At 44.9% G+C, this 18,343-nt stretch overlaps 1 protein-coding gene across 2 annotated transcripts in view; it reads right to left on the bottom strand.

Annotated features, from left to right (window-relative positions):
• Positions 1-18,343, bottom strand: part of SULF2 (sulfatase 2) — a 269,349-nt gene that overhangs the window by 12,776 nt on the left and 238,230 nt on the right. For both annotated transcript variants that reach the window (XM_034786932.1, XM_034786933.1), the window contains 4 exons: positions 14,124-14,331; positions 4,595-4,838; positions 1,533-1,629; positions 26-120 (listed from right to left, as the gene is read on the bottom strand). In XM_034786932.1, coding sequence (XP_034642823.1) covers positions 26-120; positions 1,533-1,629; positions 4,595-4,838; positions 14,124-14,331 — 644 coding nt within the window. The remainder of the gene's footprint in view (positions 1-25; positions 121-1,532; positions 1,630-4,594; positions 4,839-14,123; positions 14,332-18,343) is intronic.

Raw genomic sequence — 18,343 nt, 5'->3', positions numbered from 1 at the left:
TACTTTAATGTATGTGTGGAGATACCTTATCTTGTTACAGTCACACTCCTCTGGTCGCTTCTTCTTTAGATGACCTCTGACCTCCCTTAAGTTTTTTATTTTATTTTGCAGTGTTTCAATCTAACAACAAAAATCACAGAATGAATTGGTTGGGTTCCTACCTTCTCCCATCCATTCTATGTTCATTAAATAATTTTCTTTCCCCCACTCTTATCTTGCTCCTACCCCAAGCATACTGCAGTGACTCCTCTGATGCACATGCACATACTTTTCTAGGCTTCTGCCCCAGGATCAAAATTACCAAAACTATTCCCCCCTAAAGCCCAGGAGCAAACCTTCCTCTGGCTGCCTAGGACGGAAACCTGCGCTTGGAGCTATAGGGAAGTCAGTCTTTCTATTCCCAAAATACCAACAATGACCTATTTAGGGCAGGTCTGAACCACCATACTGAGCTCTGGCAGGGGAAAGTTATGACTATGTTCTGATTAGCATACAACTTCCTCCCATCATTCATATTTGCAAAAGGATGGATGTTACCTAGCAAAAGGAATAAGTCAAACTGAAGCCTTTAGGAGAGGTATAGCCCATTGTGAATTTGAAACAGGAACAGATTTCTCTCCTTTTAGGATTGCAAGAGGAAGTGACAGGTCTCCACCATTTTACATGACAATCATTTGAAACCTCTGGCTGCATGGGGCGCAGGGCAGTGGTTAGTTTGATTGCGCTGGTGTATGCATTTGTGGGAAAGGAGCAAAGTGCCAGACCATCATCTGCTCCTTCCCCTGTAATTGACGGCAGTAATGTTGCTAGTGTGTTGGTACTGTTCACTCTGGCTGGCAGTTCGTGCTCAAGAGATGGGTCTAGGGCTCCCGCGTTGGCTCGTTACATGGGGAGACAATGCAAACATATTATCCAGGAGCAAAAGGTTACTACCCCACCACCACTAAATAGCAGTTGCAGCATGACAGGCTGATGTACAGATGGTGGACCCAGAACTCAAGAGGAGTACACAAAGGATCCTGCCCTGTGACCCTATACAAGAAACAGAGGAGACAGGAGAGAGATGAGAGGAGGCAATTTTCTTCCGCATTCCATACTGCACATGCTTGTTAAAAAAACAGAGAGCTGGAACAAGAGGATGATACTGAAGAAGCTTGACTTAAGATTGCCCCTTAGTGTACTACCAAAGCTAATATGGTCTTCAGTATCTCCCATGACCTGTGCAAGCTTTGCAGTGTAAAAGCGTTCCCAGATATGATCTGCTGAGTGGTTACAAGAGCTCTTTCCCCTGTTCTCTGCAATGTTTTTGGTTTCAGCTTTTTCTCCCCAACGTCTCCCTGTGCCCCAATGACTGGCTAAATATTCACTGGCCTGAATGCAGAGGCCCACAGTGAGACCTCATATGACAACTTCTCTTCCAAATCCTCATCTCCACAAACCAAGGAAAAACTAATCCAATTCCCAAATGCAAAAGTTAAAAATAATAAAATAAAGCAGCATATTACATACATACAGCTGTTAAGATCACTAACCTCATGGTCAATATGAAGTTTATGGTCCTTCCAAGCCTGCAGTGACTTGTACAGATCTGTGTCACACTGAACAGTATCGTTCTCCAGGATATAGCATCTGTCCACAGGAGAATAAAAGTTTATTACATTGCACAGAGGAGCCAGCAACAGAAACATCTGCTTTTGATAACTCTGAGGCCAAATCTACACCTACTAGGATCAAGGCTGCTGCAATTGATTCAGCGGGAGTCGATTTAGCGGGTCTAATGAAGACCCGCTAAATCTACCACAGAGCGCTCTCCTGTGGACTCAGGTACTCCATTGGAATGAGAGGAGTAAGGTAAGTCAACGGGCGAGCATCTTCCATTGACACAGCATGGTGTAGACACTGCAGTAAGTCAACCTAAGCTACATCGACTCCAGCTGCATTATTCACGTAGTGGGAGTAGCGTAACTTCGGTTGAATTACTCCGGTAGTTTAGACAAGGCCTGAGTTCCAAAGCTCCAAAAAGCAAATGATACCACTTCAGCTATATAAAATAATGTATTAAGGGGCGGGGGAGAATTTGTTACAAATTTATCACAATAACACACAGCCAATGTGAAAACTAACTGGAGGGTAATAAACAATCACTTTGAATATCTTTGTAAACTATCATATACTGGCTATTTCCTATTGCTGCTCTTAGACTGGGCTACATAGACTTCTAAGTTACTTATCAAGCATATAGCTAACATGTTTAACTAATTCTAAAAGCTCAGAAGCAGTAATCCTTTAACACTTAACTAAGGCCGGGTCTACGGGGGGGGGGAGGGGGAAGAAGAGGAGGAATCGATCTAAGATACACAGCTTCAGCTACGTGAATAACGTAGCTGAAGTTGATGTACTTAGACCTACTCACCGCGGTGTCTTCACCGCAGTGAGTCGACTCCTGCCACTCCCCCGTTGACTCCGCCTGTGCCTCTTGCGTTGGTGGAGTACAGGAGTCAACGGGAGAGCACTCGGGGGTCGATTTATCGTGTATAGGCTAGACATGATAAATCGACCCCTGCTGGATCAATTGCTGCCCACCAATCCGGTGGGTAGTGTAGACATACCCTAAGTGATCTATGAGAGACATACACAAGAGAGGTTCCCCAGAAATATGTTAGGCTTCTAAGGGAAGGAACTTTTACAATGGGGTAAAATTCAAACACACCTAAGTGATTATGAGTCTAAGTCTCATTTTCAGGAGTGATTTGGGCTTCTAAGTCCCACTGACTTTTAATGAGATTTAGAATTTCAAGTCACTGTTAAAAAAATACCTATCTGTGGTATTTGCTAAGCTCCTAGTATAAATTTTTCAAAAATACCTAAGTCCCATTTTTAAGTGTCATTTGACAAAAAGCTCCCTGCCACGGCTTTCACAAGTACATTTGTGGATAAGGAAGCGATGGGACTCCTCAGGCAGGTATGTTTGCAGCAGTGTTTGCACAACCAGCTATTTGTGTGGACTTGGGAGCCACCTAATCAGGTAGCGGGATCAATACCATTTGATTCAGGAGGCCACTCACACAGCACAAACAGCACATTCTGACTCATGACCGCACAGGGAGGGATCCTTAACTCCACTACCTTCAATGGAGCCATGCCGCTTTACACCAGCGGAGGAGCTAGCCCTCAAAGCAGGAACTGAAGCGTGTTTACATGAGCTAATCAGTGAACAATTCAAAATAACGAACATATTGATAAAGGAGGTCTGTCTGCAGATAATTCATAAGACGACAGTGACTAAGCTAATCAAACACAAATTTAGCTGCAAATAACTCTAGAGTTTACACACACAGGAGTAGAATTTTTGCTTCCCTGCAGTGTTATGGGGTCTTCACATCCTGGAGAATTCCCTCTCCTCACCCTCCAAGGCTCCACCTCACAATGCTTCTCTCCCCTCAGTCCGGCAGAATTGGCAAGAGGGAGGTGTGAGAGGCAGCTGCTTCCCCTAGAACTCCAAGTGCGTTCTTGGAATAAGCAGTTACACTGAACTATGGCCTTGCCCCAGTTACAGCCAACCCCTTGCACAGACCAGGTGAATCACTACGAGTTCTACTGGACATGTGAAAAATCAGCACTGCCCTTCCCCTGCCCTTCTGCCCTAGTCCTGAGCCTCTCCAATGCCCTGAGCCACTCCAATGCTCCAAACCCCTCATCCCCAGCCCCATAGCCCTCACCCCTGCACCCCCTCCTATCCCCAAACTCCATCCCAGAGCCTGCACCCCAGGCCCCCTCCCCCCATCCAAACTCGCTCCCAGAGCCTTAAGCAGGTGGGGGTGGAGTTTGGGGGGGCAGGTTCTGGGCACTACCAAAATTTCTACAAACTTGCCACCCCTGGAAGAGGCAGAGCAGAGGTGGAGTGGTGGTGCAGCCCAGTGCAGTGTGGGGGCTTTACTGAGTGTATATATTTTCTTAAAACCGCTTGGAGTAGGAGATGGAGAAGGGGCGGGGCCTCAAGGAAGGGGTGGAGTGGGGGTGGGGTCAGGGGCAGCGGGGGGGGGGTGTCAGTGATGCGGCCTTCGGGCCAATGCACTAGTCCTCATGTGGCCCTCGTGGTCATTTGAGTTTGAGACCCCTGGCTTAGAGCATGGGGCAGCCCTTTGCAGCCACATGCCATGCCCTGTGTGATGGCAAATCATCCATTGCGAAAAGCTAATGCTACTGAGGGTGAGGATGGGGACTTCAGAGAAGGGAGAAAGAGGGACTTAAATGTACAGTCAGGATGGGATTTTCAAAAGGTCTAACTCAGCGCCCATTGAAATCAATGTGAGTTATATCACTGACTTTAATGGGAACAGAGCTAGGCTGAGAGTTTTGGAAAATTCCCACCTCCGAGCCCGAACTCTGCAGCGATCCTGGCTGAACCCAGGCAGATTCCCCCCCACCCCCTCCAAATAAACGGTTTCTGGAGCAGTTGCACTCTGCCAAGCTGGAAAGTCAGAGGTGAGGAATCAGCATCCAAATTACTAGCTCGCCAAAAGAAATGCACCTATTCTTTCTCAACCTGCCCCATGGGTGACGAGGGCAAATGTCACACACTGTATGCACTCACCTGTGAGTCACTTTGATTAAATTAGAGGCCGTATACTCTGCAATGCCACCCGTGCCACTGTATTCTCCGATGTCCTTATCCTCCTCTCCTCCTGCAGCCTCCCCCTCTGCCTTGTGTCTTTTGGTGATATTCCTTGGTAAGACAGGTTGATAGCCATCCTCTAAGCCCAAATTATAAACCTCTCCATCCAGCTCAATGGACACAGAGCGAATAGAGCGATTCCGGACATAGCTTGGCTTGTACTCTGGAAGACAGGGAGAGAGAATGTGTGCTATAATTTGGTCTTGCTTGAGCCAGGGTCCTTCCTCAGACACCAGCCAGACAGACATTTGGAATTAACTGGCCCATCTTCCAGGTTTGGTGTTTGCTGCAGCTGTCCTCAGAGCTGTTATCTCACTAGCACTTTCATGGGCAGATGGGTAACTGGGAGCATGAGAGAGTGAGGGCAGATACAGTGCAGATGGGCACAGAGAAGGCAGGGGGAGGAAGATATGCGATATTGTTTAGAGAGAACATAGTTCATTTTTAAAAATTGTTTTTACTAGGAGAGTCACCAGGTGGCAGCAAAAGCTCAAAAAATAACCCTGATCAGTCGAAATGGAAGAGCTGCACTGTACTAGGTCATTCCTGTGCAGGCCACTACAGCGTTTTCCCTTCAGCATGTGTTCCTGGGCTTTGTCCAGTCTACGTTAAAGGTCCCAGGCAACTGAACTCCCATTACATCCCACAGAGACTGTTTTGACAGAACTCAAAGTTTTCCCAGCATTCAGACTGACCTTTTTTCTCAACTTCACCTTTTCCTCCCAGACAAGCTATTTTAGTTTTTAACCTCTCCCCTCAAATCAATCCCACCTGGCCCTTCTTCATTTCCATTTCTTGTCCCTAAATTCCCTTGTTTGTCAATATCTTTCTGATGCTGAGGTGCCCAGAGCTGACTGCCTCTTCTACAGTCTCCCCAGTGCCACGAAGTCCCATACAACACACTGCCTTTCCGTACGCAGCCCAAACTCACAGTGTTACCATTCCGCACCATGAGCTGTTCGCAATCCCATCAATCTGTTTGATACTGCTGCTTTCCAAGATTCTTCTTCCCTGCTCAAAACCCAAGAGATTCTAGAGATGGTTCCAAGTTTACATCCAGATCCTGCCCTCGCAGAAAAAGGGATGACAGCAGCACAACCTGACTGTAAGCCACCACAGAAAGGCCCCTCTGCTTGTTGGTGCCCAATCCTTTCCTTAGCATCAAAGGACTCAGGGTTGTCTCAGGCCTTACCGGAATCAAGTCTCTTCCGGATTCCTCCTCTCTGTCCAAAGTGAAGGCTAGCAGAGTGCGCCCCACAAGAATTAAACTTTTGTTTTGCAGTCTGATGAAGAGAGATCTGGTGCTGTTGGCATGAAAAAAAACTAGCCCCACCATGCTCAAAACACACCTTTCAACAGGGGAAACCCCCATAGAGACGAGGATAAAAAAATGGGAATCATTAACTAGTGTGTTGTCTCACCAAAAAGGTGGACCGTTCAAATGAGTTATGTCCTATAATTGACACCGAACTGTTTAGGGGGCCCATCTCTGATTTCCAGGTGAAGTTGGTCAGGAGGCTCAGGACTCATTCATGAATCTTGGTGGGCATGCAACAGCAAGAGAAACATCTCTCTCCTCCCAGCGCTAAGCTTTGGTTCCTGGCACTTAATTCCAGTTGATGTGCTACAGAAAGCAGAATACCAGCTGGATGATCTAGTGCTGCACTTTTTTCCACCCGGGGCTCAAAATATATTGCTGATATTCAGCCAGGTGAATCATAGCAGAAGAAAAAAACATTTTAGGCTCCAATTCAGGAAATATTTGAATAAGAGGAGGAAACTCCCATCTTTTCAATACCAGAAGGATGTTCCAAAAAGCTACACCCTGACAATTAGGCTCAAAATGCAAACTCTTCTTTCTTTAGTTGCTCTCTTATTTCATCTTGTTATTCTCTGCCAGTCAAGAGTTTCTCTTCCCTGTGAGCTTCGTGTACCCAACCTGGTGCACTGGCCTTTAGCATTCAGCTGCCAGGAACCACAGCCTACACATGTCCCTGAAGAATCCTCTTACACTCAGTATGCAGGAGAGAACTTCTCCACTGCAGCCATTCCCAGTCTCACCTGATGAAGAACGATTCAATCTGGTATGAGAGAGCTCACAAATCAAGTCATGTTTTTGTCACTGCTAGCATGATTCACTAACCCACAGTGCTGGACCAGAGCATTTAATACTGTGATTTGTCCCAAATGCCATCTATTCCAAGAGGAATGGTTAAAATATTTTAAGTGATGAATTTTCAGCTGGGCCTCCCTGTTTGCAAAGTGAATTCTGGGCACAAATTCTAATAGTTATATGTCTAGCCACTTGATTTGCTCCCCAAACTACCAAGTTTTGCTCTCCAATTCATTTGCCTGTATACATACATACATACACACACACACACACACACACACTGCATGCAGGGCCTCTGAATATTAGTCCTTATGTGCAATTCCTTGTCATCATAATTTTCTTACCAGGTTTCACAGCTTCTGCTCCAGGAAGGCCCAGGAATCTCACACCTCTTTCTCCATCTCTGTTCCTCAGAAGCTGGCTGATATCTTGCCTGTATTACTATATGGTTACATCCTCAAAGCTGAATCTAGAAACTGAGTTTGGAGAAATCGATCTATGCTAAAGGAAGCTAATCACTCATCATTGCACCCTCTCTCCACACTGCTATCCTTCTCCTCTTGTGTCCCTCAGCATGGGTCTGTCTCTCTCTCTCGGGGGTGGGGGCAGGTACAAAGCTCCAGCTAGGACTGCCTCAGCCAGACGGAAGACTAAACCAGTCGATTCTTTCATGAGTTATTTTTTGGTAGCAAAAAGTAGCAGCATCTGAGGTTTCAGCAATGGGTGGTGAGCATGCACTGCAGCACCTGGAATAATTGTTCAATTACATAAAGAAACGAAGTAATGCTTTATTATAAAACCATAAACTTCATATCTGGCATAAACATGCACAGCCTTCAGCTTTACATTAACTTCCTTCAAGCCATCATTCAAGCCTTATTACTAGTTTCCACCTGCCAAAGTCATGATTTAGCACTGAGATCACTTAGGATCTCTCAAGGATAACGGAGTACCGCAACTGCTGTATGCGGCAACTTCTCCAAAGCAGAGGCCTAGCTACACAGTAGAGATATTAGCGAAAGGCAGAAAGCACTTGCACTTCCCTGCTGCTACCCATCCTGCATAGGTAGTTTGGATCTGATGTATTTTCCACTTCATAAATGACCATGGAAAAAGTCTTTTAGATTATTACTATGAGCAAATATTCTGCTAATGGATTCTAACCATGGGGAATTTATTTTATTTGAATGGGCCACAAGGAAAAAAAAAAATCTGATGCCAGCCAAATGTTTCCTATATATATATTTTAACAGAGTTTTGGAGAGTGGACTTTTGAAAATTTTACTTAAGTGCCTTAGGTTCCTAGAGCCAGATTTTTAAAACTGGGGATTTTACCACAGCAGTAGGATCTGACCTTCAAGCAAAACAAATCTCATGGAAGTTACAATGAAAATACACTAACATTTTGTATAATGCTCTTTCCTTCCTGTTTAGTAAGTTATAGGCAGAAACGTGGAAATAGACCATGCATATTTGTAATTGCCATTATTTAGGGTTACCATACGTCTGGCTTTTTGGTCCTCAAATCCCCGTCCGGGGGCAATTGCCAAAAAGCCGAACATGTCTGGGAAAATGCTTTGCCAGCATCCCTGTCCCCTGCTTACCTTAGAGTGGCTCCGGCTGCTGCTCCCCCCAGACACCTCAGCTCTGTGCAGCTGAAGAGCCGAGCTACCCGAGCGCTATCGGTTTCACGGTTTGCCGGGCAGCCCCCAGACCTCCAGACCCTGCGCCCCCGGCCGGGCGCTTCCCCTCCCGGGCTCCGGCTGCGCTGGGGAAGTGCCCAGCTGGGGGCGCAGGGTCTGGGGTCTGCCCGGCAAACCATGAAGCCGGTAGCGCTCGGGCAGCTCGGCTCTTCAGCTGCACAGAGCGGAGGCGTCTGGGGGAAGCTGCAGCCACCGCCGCCGCGGGGGAATCCTTCCAGATTTGAACACCTCAAAATTCAGGAGTGCTCAAGCTCAATTTGGGCAGCTGTTACTTCATTTCTCCCAAATCAAATATACTCATCCACTGTAACTTCTGTAGAAAAAGTAGGATAAAATTGAGCAAGTGGTTCTTAGGACTGGAATTGCTATTTTCAACAGCCATTGCCATTTTTTTTTTTTTTTTTAGTTTTATTTGTTTAGTTTCCTTGTTTAAAAGGAAGACAGTGATATTGCATTGGCAAATTCCCCATAGAAAGAAAGAGTGGAACAAAAGAATAATAAAGGCACCTCAACTTTTCCTCATTTATGGAGGACAGTCTTATACAGGGCCAGCTCTGGCTTTTTTGCCGCCCTAGGCAAAAAAGCCACCCCTCCCCCCCCAGCGCGGCAGGGGAGGGTGCCGAGCCTGGCCACGGGTCTGCAATCCCCGACTGGCCAGAGCGCCGGGGGGAGAGCGGCGAGTCTGGCCGGGGCTCTCCGCTCTCCCCGGTGGCCAGAGCACCGGGGGGAGGGTGGACAGCCCCCAGCGGCCAAAGCACCAGGAGCAAGGCGGAGAGCTCTCCGCTCTCCCCGACCAGCCGGAGCGCCGGGAGGAGGGCAGCGAGCCCAGCCGGGGCCCCGCCGTGCCGCCCCCCTCCAGGCACCGCCCCAAGCACATGCTTGGTGGGCTGGTGCCTGGAGCCAGCCCTGGTCTTATAATATGCATCCAGATATCTTCCAATCACACAAGCTGAAAATTGTTCCACTTTACTAGAGTTCTGTAACCATATAGGAACTAATCCTGTCTGTGTTCTGTGCACATCTAAAATTCCTGCTGAATGACCCACCCTGGGAGCGAGTTACCAGTGACCCAGGGCTGGGGCGGAAGGAGGGTGCAGCTGGCGGGGGAGAGCCCAGGGCTGGGGCGGCAGGGTGTGTATGGGTGGGGGAGCACTGGTGGGGGAGAAGGGGGGAGCCCAGAGTTGGGGCAGCAGGGGGGTGCGGGTGCGGGGGAGAGCCCAGGGCTGGGGCGGCAGAGGGCTGTGGGGGTTAGACCAGGGCCGGGGATGGGGGGCAGCCAAACATTTTTTTGCTTGGGGCAGCAAAACCTAGAGCCGGCCCTGCTCACTATTGTTTAAATTTTCTTACTTCCAGAAAGCTTTGTTTCATATTTCTTAATACAAAATCACAAGCCATCTAGAACTCAAAGGAAATTAAGAGGACAGAGAAATACAAAATGTTCAAAGAACACCCTTGACTCACACTAAAAAGCAGGTACACTCAGAGAACACACTGCTGAAAGTCCTTTTTCCTTGCTCCCAATATATGAAGGAATTTCAGGTTAGCTATAAATGTATAGGTGCCCCAGATTGAGTTTAGGCCTAGCAGCTGAGTATCTCTAACCCAGAATTTACTCGCTCTTGCTGACAGGGGTAGGTCAGGTGTCTAAATCAGTTTGGAATTGTTTTAATTTTTAACTTGTGTTCTCTGTTTTAGTGAGCAGCATTTGCTAGGCCCTGGAATGGGCTTGGAGCCTGATCTTGCATGCCCTGGGCACCCAACAGTTCTGTACATGTTCTCAGTCAGATGAAAATGTTCCTCATGATTTAACGTTCTACCCAGTCCAGCACAGTCTGTAAAAGAGTACATATTTTTCCAGTTCCCATCCTAAGAAATATGAAATATGTCATAAAAATCCAAGTACCCAACACTAGCATCTGGATCACCCTTTTTGCAGCATTTTACCAATCTGGAGGAGAGAAAGGCTCCATTTTTGGTTATATAATTTTCTCCTCCCCTAACAATTTTCAATCCAATGAGCCAGCTTTCCACTTAGGCTGTTTAAAATAACAAACCGGAAAGTTACATTGACCTGTGTCACTTTGTGCCCACTCGCTTTCACGGTGTGATTTATTAGGTAATTAATGTGCATGTGCAAGAATTCCTGATGGCATTCCACACAGTCCATGTCAGCTGACCCTAGCTCACCCATTCCATTGAACTCCATGCCCTGCTACGACCGGCTGTGGGAAACATAAAGCATCGGGAGCCCGTTTGTTTTACTCAAGAAACAAGAAGTGGTAACTTGATCATTAGACTCCTATCTTAGTCTCCCTAGGCTGATTGTTTTGAAAACATAGTCACTGTGTTTCCTTACTGAGGCCTACAGCAGAGTAAATGGCCTTACATTTGCTAATAATCCCATTTATTTGAGAAGTCATTAGGGTCTCTGTTCCCACAATCCCACTCCACTTTAAAAAACAAAATCCTTTGTATTAACAATTCATTTTCAAACAATGACTATACCTGAGTATGACTATACCTGAACTTAAAATCGTGTTGTTGTTGTTTTTTTTTTTAATAAATAGAAGGTTCAGGGAGGAAAAAAATCACCGATTATGACCCTAATTCAACAAAATATCTAAGCAGATACTAAGTGCTTTGCTGACTTTGGGCCTATGTTCCTAAACTTGGATTCTATATCCTATGCCTGGACACACTGGGCTAACAAAGAAGTTCAGTATGTCTTCTTGACTCAGAGGTGATCTAATTAGCTTCAATTTGTCAATCTTATTTGCCCTAGGGAGATTGTACTCTACTCCTTCTATTCATTTACCCCATCTCATTCTGAACACCTCCTAGGAACTACACACTTACCTACACAGGCCTAGAAAATGTGTTTGTTAGCAAGCTGAAATTTCTCCTTTTTTAACTTTAACTCCATGTCTTATCACGCAACATGTAGTAAAACCTCTCCCGCTTCTGAGCATATCATTGGGAACCAGAACTTCAGTATTCTAATCCCAGAGCTAACACCAACTTCCCTTGTACCCTAACCTCACTTAATTTGTTTGCCTCTGTCTTTCTCATAGGTAAAACAGATATAATTACACACTTAACCACCATATAGGGATGTTGTGAAGATTAGTTAATGTCTATGAAGCACTGTGCAGATGTACTTAATAGTATTATGTTGTCCCCACTTAAATATAATTGTTTTGTTTTCCATATTAAGAGCCTTCAACCTGTCCCTGTAACAGAACTCTTTCTTTTCTGTGCCTTTAAAAAGTTAATTGAGCTGCAACTTCTAGTATTATTTAAAGATTATCTGCTGTGCCACATATTTAAACAGCAAGTGTAGCTGTGTAATTTCATCCTGGAACCAATAATTTTATTCACCTAAAAATCAGCTTAGTAGTTACTAACCATCTTGCAAGCCAAATATAATGGGAGAAAATCAATTTAAACTCTGTTTGAAGCTTGTGCCGGGTCATTATAGAGAAAGACTAATCTGCTAAATAATTAAGGCACTGCATTTGTGGAGTGAGACAAAAGCAACATTACAGACGAATAATAATTCTGAGCTGCCATTTCCCTCTTTAATCTATAATTAGACTATGTACTTCAAATATAGATATTAGTCTAACTCAGGTGGAAAAGCACCTGATCTGTGCCGAAGAAACTAGAAATGGAGTCACCCTCTTTGAATTCAATCTTTGGTTAAGAGTCAACCTTGGTACCGTTGGTTGAGCCTGAGGAAAATACATGAGAAGTAAGCAGCTTCTGGAACAAAGAGGGTACGCACCCTTATTAAAAATAAATTACTGCAGTAACTATTGTAACCTAGAACCATTTGTACCACTGTTGTAGAATACTGTGGTATTTAGTGGCCACTTTAAGCATTTGTAAACTATTGGTTTAGTATGTAACACGCCCCCCCACACACTTTAGTGGCTGGTCCACAGAAGAGGATAAAAGCCTACTACTGCAAACAGAGTTACTCCTTTATTTCAAATGGTAAAGGCCCAGGCTTTTAATGCTGAAGGTTCCAGATTCATTTTCTGTTGGTAACCCATGGCAGAGGTAGAAGAGAGTGGGGGTCATTATCCATACTTTTTCTCTGAAAAAGTTTATGTAGTAAAGAAAACATATGATATAGCATCATGGATGCCATTTGAAAATGTATAGGCCCTGACGGCACAGCTGCTTTGATGTTCAATGGATTAGCTGAATTTTTTGTTGTGTTTTTTTTTTTCTATTTTTTAAACTACTTTACTTTTCAAAAAAATGATAAAAATCAACGAACTGGTTGCAGTGCAAATCTCCACTGGGACACATGTCTTCATCACTAAAAGCACAAACAATTAGAACTAATTAGCAGTGCCTGCAGAGAGATCAAGAGGGGACAGGACCTGGAGGTGCTCTCTTCAGAGTAGGGTCAGGAGGCCTGACTGCAGGAAAGCACAAAGCAGTTCTCCCTGCTGGTCCTCAGGCACATGAGTGTCGAGTGCCTTTCTTGGCTGGTGCATAAATAAAGAATTTTATTCCCCAGAGCTGTGAGGACAGGCCTTCACTAGTATTACAATTCTTTTTTTAAAATGGATTAAAAACTGATTTTTTCCCCTCAGCACCAGCTCAGGCATCCAAAGGAGACACAATGGTTGGTGTATTACTGACAGTCATTCTGAAGGTACGCCTACATTGCCAAGAACCACCCACGGCTCTAAGTCTCAGAGCTTAGGTCAACTGACTCAGGCTCCCGTGGCTTGTACTATGAGGCTAAAAACAGCAGTGTAGATATTCCAGCTCGGGCCAAAGCCTGGGCTCTGAGACCCACCCTCCTTGCCAGGTTTCATAGCCCTGGCTCCAACCTGAGCAGGAACATCTACACTGCTATTTTTAGTTCCATAGTACATGCCCTGTGAGCAGCTGACCCAGGCTCTGAGACTTGCTGCTGCAGGTTTTTTTGGAAGTGTAAATGTACCTTGAGTGGCTAGAGGCAATGGGCCTGAATCATCACGGACTTACAGCTGGTATAGGCTTTGCACCTGAGCAAATAGGTACAAACCCTGCCGAATCCAAACGACTGTGCTTTACACTCCATTTGTATGGGTGTAAGTGAGTAAACAAGGTGAAGACAGTGGGGAATCAGACCCATTAGGCTTGTCTCATGCCACAATATGCATCCAAGGAGCTGATAGCCATAATCACATCCCTAAGAGAAGCTTCTGGATGTACATGAAATACATACTCCACCCTGACAGGATGATCAAACAAATTCACAGTCACTAAATGCTGAGGGGCAATTCCTGGTCCCACTCAAGACACCGTTTTGTCCTGCTTTGGATGGCAAAGCATCAAAGCATTCTACTCCCAAAGAATCCTTGTGTTCCACAGATTGAAGACATTTTCAAAATTGGGTGTCTAAAGTTAAACACCTAAATCTGTATTTGTACACCTGAACCAGTGGCCTGATTTTCAGTGACAGCTGCAGGCACTCAGCACCTCTGAAAATCAGATCACTTATTCGGGTGCCTACATACGGATCCAGGTACTCTAACATCAGGCACTCAAACCTGAGAATGTTGCTCTGAGCGAAGAGCAAGCCTTTTTTCTATGATACAGAGGCAGAAAAGGCAGCGCGGTCGCTTACGTTTCTTGGAGAAGAGTTTCGGTCTCTGTCCAATAGGGCTCAGCTTGTATTCGTTTTCCTCACAGTTGCAGTCTTCGCTTTTCCTGCTGTAATACTTGGGCATGAGATTGGAGACCCCTTTGCTGCTGCTCACGGCTGCCAGGTGAGCCATCCCTTTGCACTTGTGCAGCTTGAGCTTCCCACTGGCATCTTCTATACACTGCCATTTCTGCAAGTTACATTTGGTTGTTAGAACACTGCCACCATGCCACAGACAGGATACAAAGAGACAGACAGAGCTAGTCATTAGCAAAAACTATCTTTCAATACTGTGCCCATCACTGCCGTCACCGAGGGTTTTACCAGAAGTATAAAGCTCCATATAAGTGGGTCTGCAAAAGGTTGGGTCAGTAGCAACGTCTGAACAAATGCGAATGCACAACATGTCTGCAACACAGGTATACCAGACTCACCAAATGCTAAAAACAGCCCAGGATAAATGGCCACTTCATTAAATTATCTACACTCAAAATACTCGGGTTGTTGCAACCTTCCCATTTTCAACCCATATATTCTTTATTCTGTTTTTGCATTTGATTTTGCTTGTAGGTAAACTTTTTGGGTGAGTAGAATGAAGGGAGTTGCCATATTTTCTATGCACTTTATTTAGCTTGAGGACAGTTGGCTTATTACCATAATGTAACAAAACAATCAAAGTTATAAATCAAAGATTTAGAAGGCTTTTAACTGGCCAGTTGCCTTCCATATGATTGTCCTTTATACCTGGAATGCACAGTCTATCAGGTCTGGCAGAGGGACTCCCTAATTTCTAGCCTGCTGCCTGTTTCCTTGTGGACTTTAAACAAAACAACCCACATCAGGGAGACCAGTCCCAGAAAAGAGAGAACGAATCTTGCGACCATGGCAATGGAAGAGTGAAGTTTAGCCCCAACTTTAAAAGGCTGGCAAGTTATTTCCTTTAATGCTTTCCCTCCCTACCAATCACAGCATTCTCCAGCCTGACAGAATACTACTTCATCAGTCCAGGGGGCAACCTTATGTGTATTCATAGCCCCACTCCACACAATACAAGGAGAGAAGTAACTTCTTTGAGACCTCCGCCTCTCCCTTCCCACAGTCTATGCACCTGTGGGTATGTCCACACTGCAAAGAAAAACTTGAGGCACCATATCTCAGAGCCTAGGCCAATTGACTTGGGCTCGCAGGGCTAAAAATATCAGTGTAGATGTTCCCGCTTGGGCTACAGCCTGGACTCCAAGATCTATGGAGATATCCCATCTCCTAGAACTGGAAGGGACCTTGAAATATCATCGAGTCCAGCCCCCTGCCTTCACTAGCAGGACCAAGTACTGATTTTTGCCCCAGATCCCCAAGTGGCCCCCTCAAGGATTGAACTCACAACCCTGGGTTTAGCAGGCCAATGCTCAAACCACTGAGCTATCCCTCCCCCCCAAGCAGGAACATTTACACTGGTATTTTTAGTTCCGCAGCCCAAGCCCCCTGAGTCCACGTCAACTGAGATAGGGCACCGAGGGTTTTTCTTTGCAGTGTAGGCACACCCTGACCAAGTGTGTATCTCAGTAGCTTTTTAAGGAATACTTCTCTCAGACCTCTGGCACTGGGGGAAGATCAGGAAAACGTGTTCAACTGCACCTTTCAGGCTTGATCTACCTCCCACTGAAGTCAATGGAGCTGGGCTGGACAACCATAAAGTGAAAGCCATAATTTCCACCCAAGACGGATACAATCTCATGCCATCCAATCTCTATTTAAGCCCTCGTGCATTTTCAAATTGTAAAAACTAATCTGTAGAGCCTTTTGGTACCACTGAAAAAAATACAACAAACTTGCAATAAAGCGAAAGAAAAGGGCTCATTTTTAAAACATGGAAGTGTGTCTGTTACTGTCCCAAATCTACTTTCACTGGGAAACCCCCGTTCATCTTGTAGTTTGTCTTGAGAAAAATTCCACTTTTTCCTCTATTACAGCCTCTCTAGATCTGAGCCTCCAGGCCTCACTGGAACTTCGGGACATTTCCAAAAGGAAACAACAACAACAAAAAACAAAAAACAACCCGCACACCAGCAGCAACTCTCAAGTGAAAGAATATTCTACAACCAGCTTGCCGCTCTATGAGGAAGAATAATTCAGTTCTCACAGAGAGATGCTTCTGGGGCTTGGGAACAAAGCTTTCATTTTCCTTTGAAATGTATGCCACTATTTGCACAACAGTGAAGCAGAAAACAGCAACCCAGTGCTTGTATTGCAGAGGCGGCTTAGAGATCTTGCACAGTCCTGGCCAACCAGGGCTTGTTTCTCCACATTCAACGTGTGCTTTCATTTTTTTAAAAAGTTCAAGAGTTTGTTGCATGCCTGCTGACTGGGAGCTAGGGACTCCTGAGTTGTAATTATGGCCTGGACACAGACATCTTTTGTGGATTTGGGCAAGTTGTGTGTGTCCTAGGCCCCAATCTTACTCAGATTTACACACCTGCTTAGCATTAAGCACATGCAGAATCCCATGGGACTCCTCAGATTTGTAAAGTTAAACATTTGCAGGGTTGGGTCCTTAGTTTCCTCCTCTGTAAAAGTGGGATAAATTTACCTCCCAGGGTGTGTGAGGAAAAAAGCTCTGAAGATTAAATTACCAGGTAAGTATTTTTAAAATTACTTAACGTGATAAAATATAACTACCTGAGTTTAAATTAAGAAATCAGTTTGCTAAATACCAGCTCTTACATTGAAGAAAGCTATACTTTTGAATCCTTTTGATTCATCTGAACCTTGTTTTGGAAAATATACAGACCAGCTACATTTCCTGCTTAGTAAAACTCCGCTATAGAAAAATGATGCATCAGTAAAGAGAACCTTTTCCACAGACTCAGCAATGAGGAAGTTAACATTCCAAGATGGTAACTGCTGTATACAAGTGCCCCAGTGTGTGCCCCAATACAATTTATTCTCTTCTTCCTTCATCTCTCATCAAGAAAGCAAGAAAAGCCCAACTTTCTCCTTCCATGTGAACTGGGAGAATTACTTTAACTTATGGTAACTAACATCTTAAAAATCTTAGTGAAAATAGGGCAGTTTGTAGTTTTAATAAAAATTAGCAGGTCATTGTGAACAGTCTATCCCAACCTGCTGTGTGGGAGTCTAGGGTTTACAATGACCCAATAAGTGTTAAAACTGCAAACTGATCTGTCTTCATTAGGATTTTACTTACTACGAGTTAGTTGACCTGAGGTCAGTGAGGATGCACTCCCACAGAACACACATTCAAATAAGAGTCTTTTGCAGTGTGGCCTGAAAGCCATCATGGTAACAACTCTTCATACTTCTCATTTCATATTGCTCGAGTAGAGGAATTCCTATTGTCCACATTGGGACACTTTGGGCAATAGTGCCAGTTAACCAGCTATGTCGGTACCCACTGCCACCTATTTAGCTAGGCATACTCTAGTGCTCCCACTCCAGCCCCCCCCCCCATGTACTAATCACAATCTTCATGATTTGGAGAAGCCAAGCCCACAGTTGAATGGGCAATTTCAGTGTTATGGAAAAGTGATTCTAGAATATCACTCCACAAAGGCCCAAAGTATCTCCTACATGTAGAAATAGTTGGGCACTAAAACACAAATCTAGCAGCAGATGTATAAGGAACAGATACTTTTCTTTTACGCATGCAGAGTCCATGTCTTGGACTTCTTCAGTGAAGCTACCCACTTTTAACATGCACGTAACTGCCTAGTGGCAGATGCATGCTGTATTTTGTATTCATATCAAGAAGTCTTAATTTCCATCCCATTCCCTACCACCACCAAGTAGTTTTGCATTATTGTGCTTCAGAGCTTTCCTGACACTAGAGCAATTACGGATGTTAATTCAAAGTCATTACTTGGGGCTCCAATCAGAAATAAATAGCTATGACCTTCCTTCCAGTAGGTTTTTTCATGCAGTTCACTTATTTCCTCAGTGCATCTCTCTTTCAATTGACAAATGTTTTTATTTTGGAAAAAGGGGCTGATAATTCAATCCTTATCAGGTGAGACTGTCCCTGAAGCCCATGGATTTCAGGACTAAGCCTCAAGTCAGCATTGTGTGTCTCAGGGGTTTCTTCTTTTGCTGAAAGAAGGGATGACATCCCAGCAGGCAGCAAAGTGAAAGGCGCAACTCCAGCTCTGATCAGTTAGATAGCCACAGCCTTCCTCCCTGGTGGGTTG

Source organism: Trachemys scripta, chromosome 12 (assembly GCF_013100865.1).
Source record: "Trachemys scripta elegans isolate TJP31775 chromosome 12, CAS_Tse_1.0, whole genome shotgun sequence".
NCBI classification, from domain to species: Eukaryota; Metazoa; Chordata; order Testudines; family Emydidae; genus Trachemys; species Trachemys scripta.
Note: the sequence above shows the minus strand (reverse complement) of the source record. Positions and strands in the feature narration are given on the sequence as shown.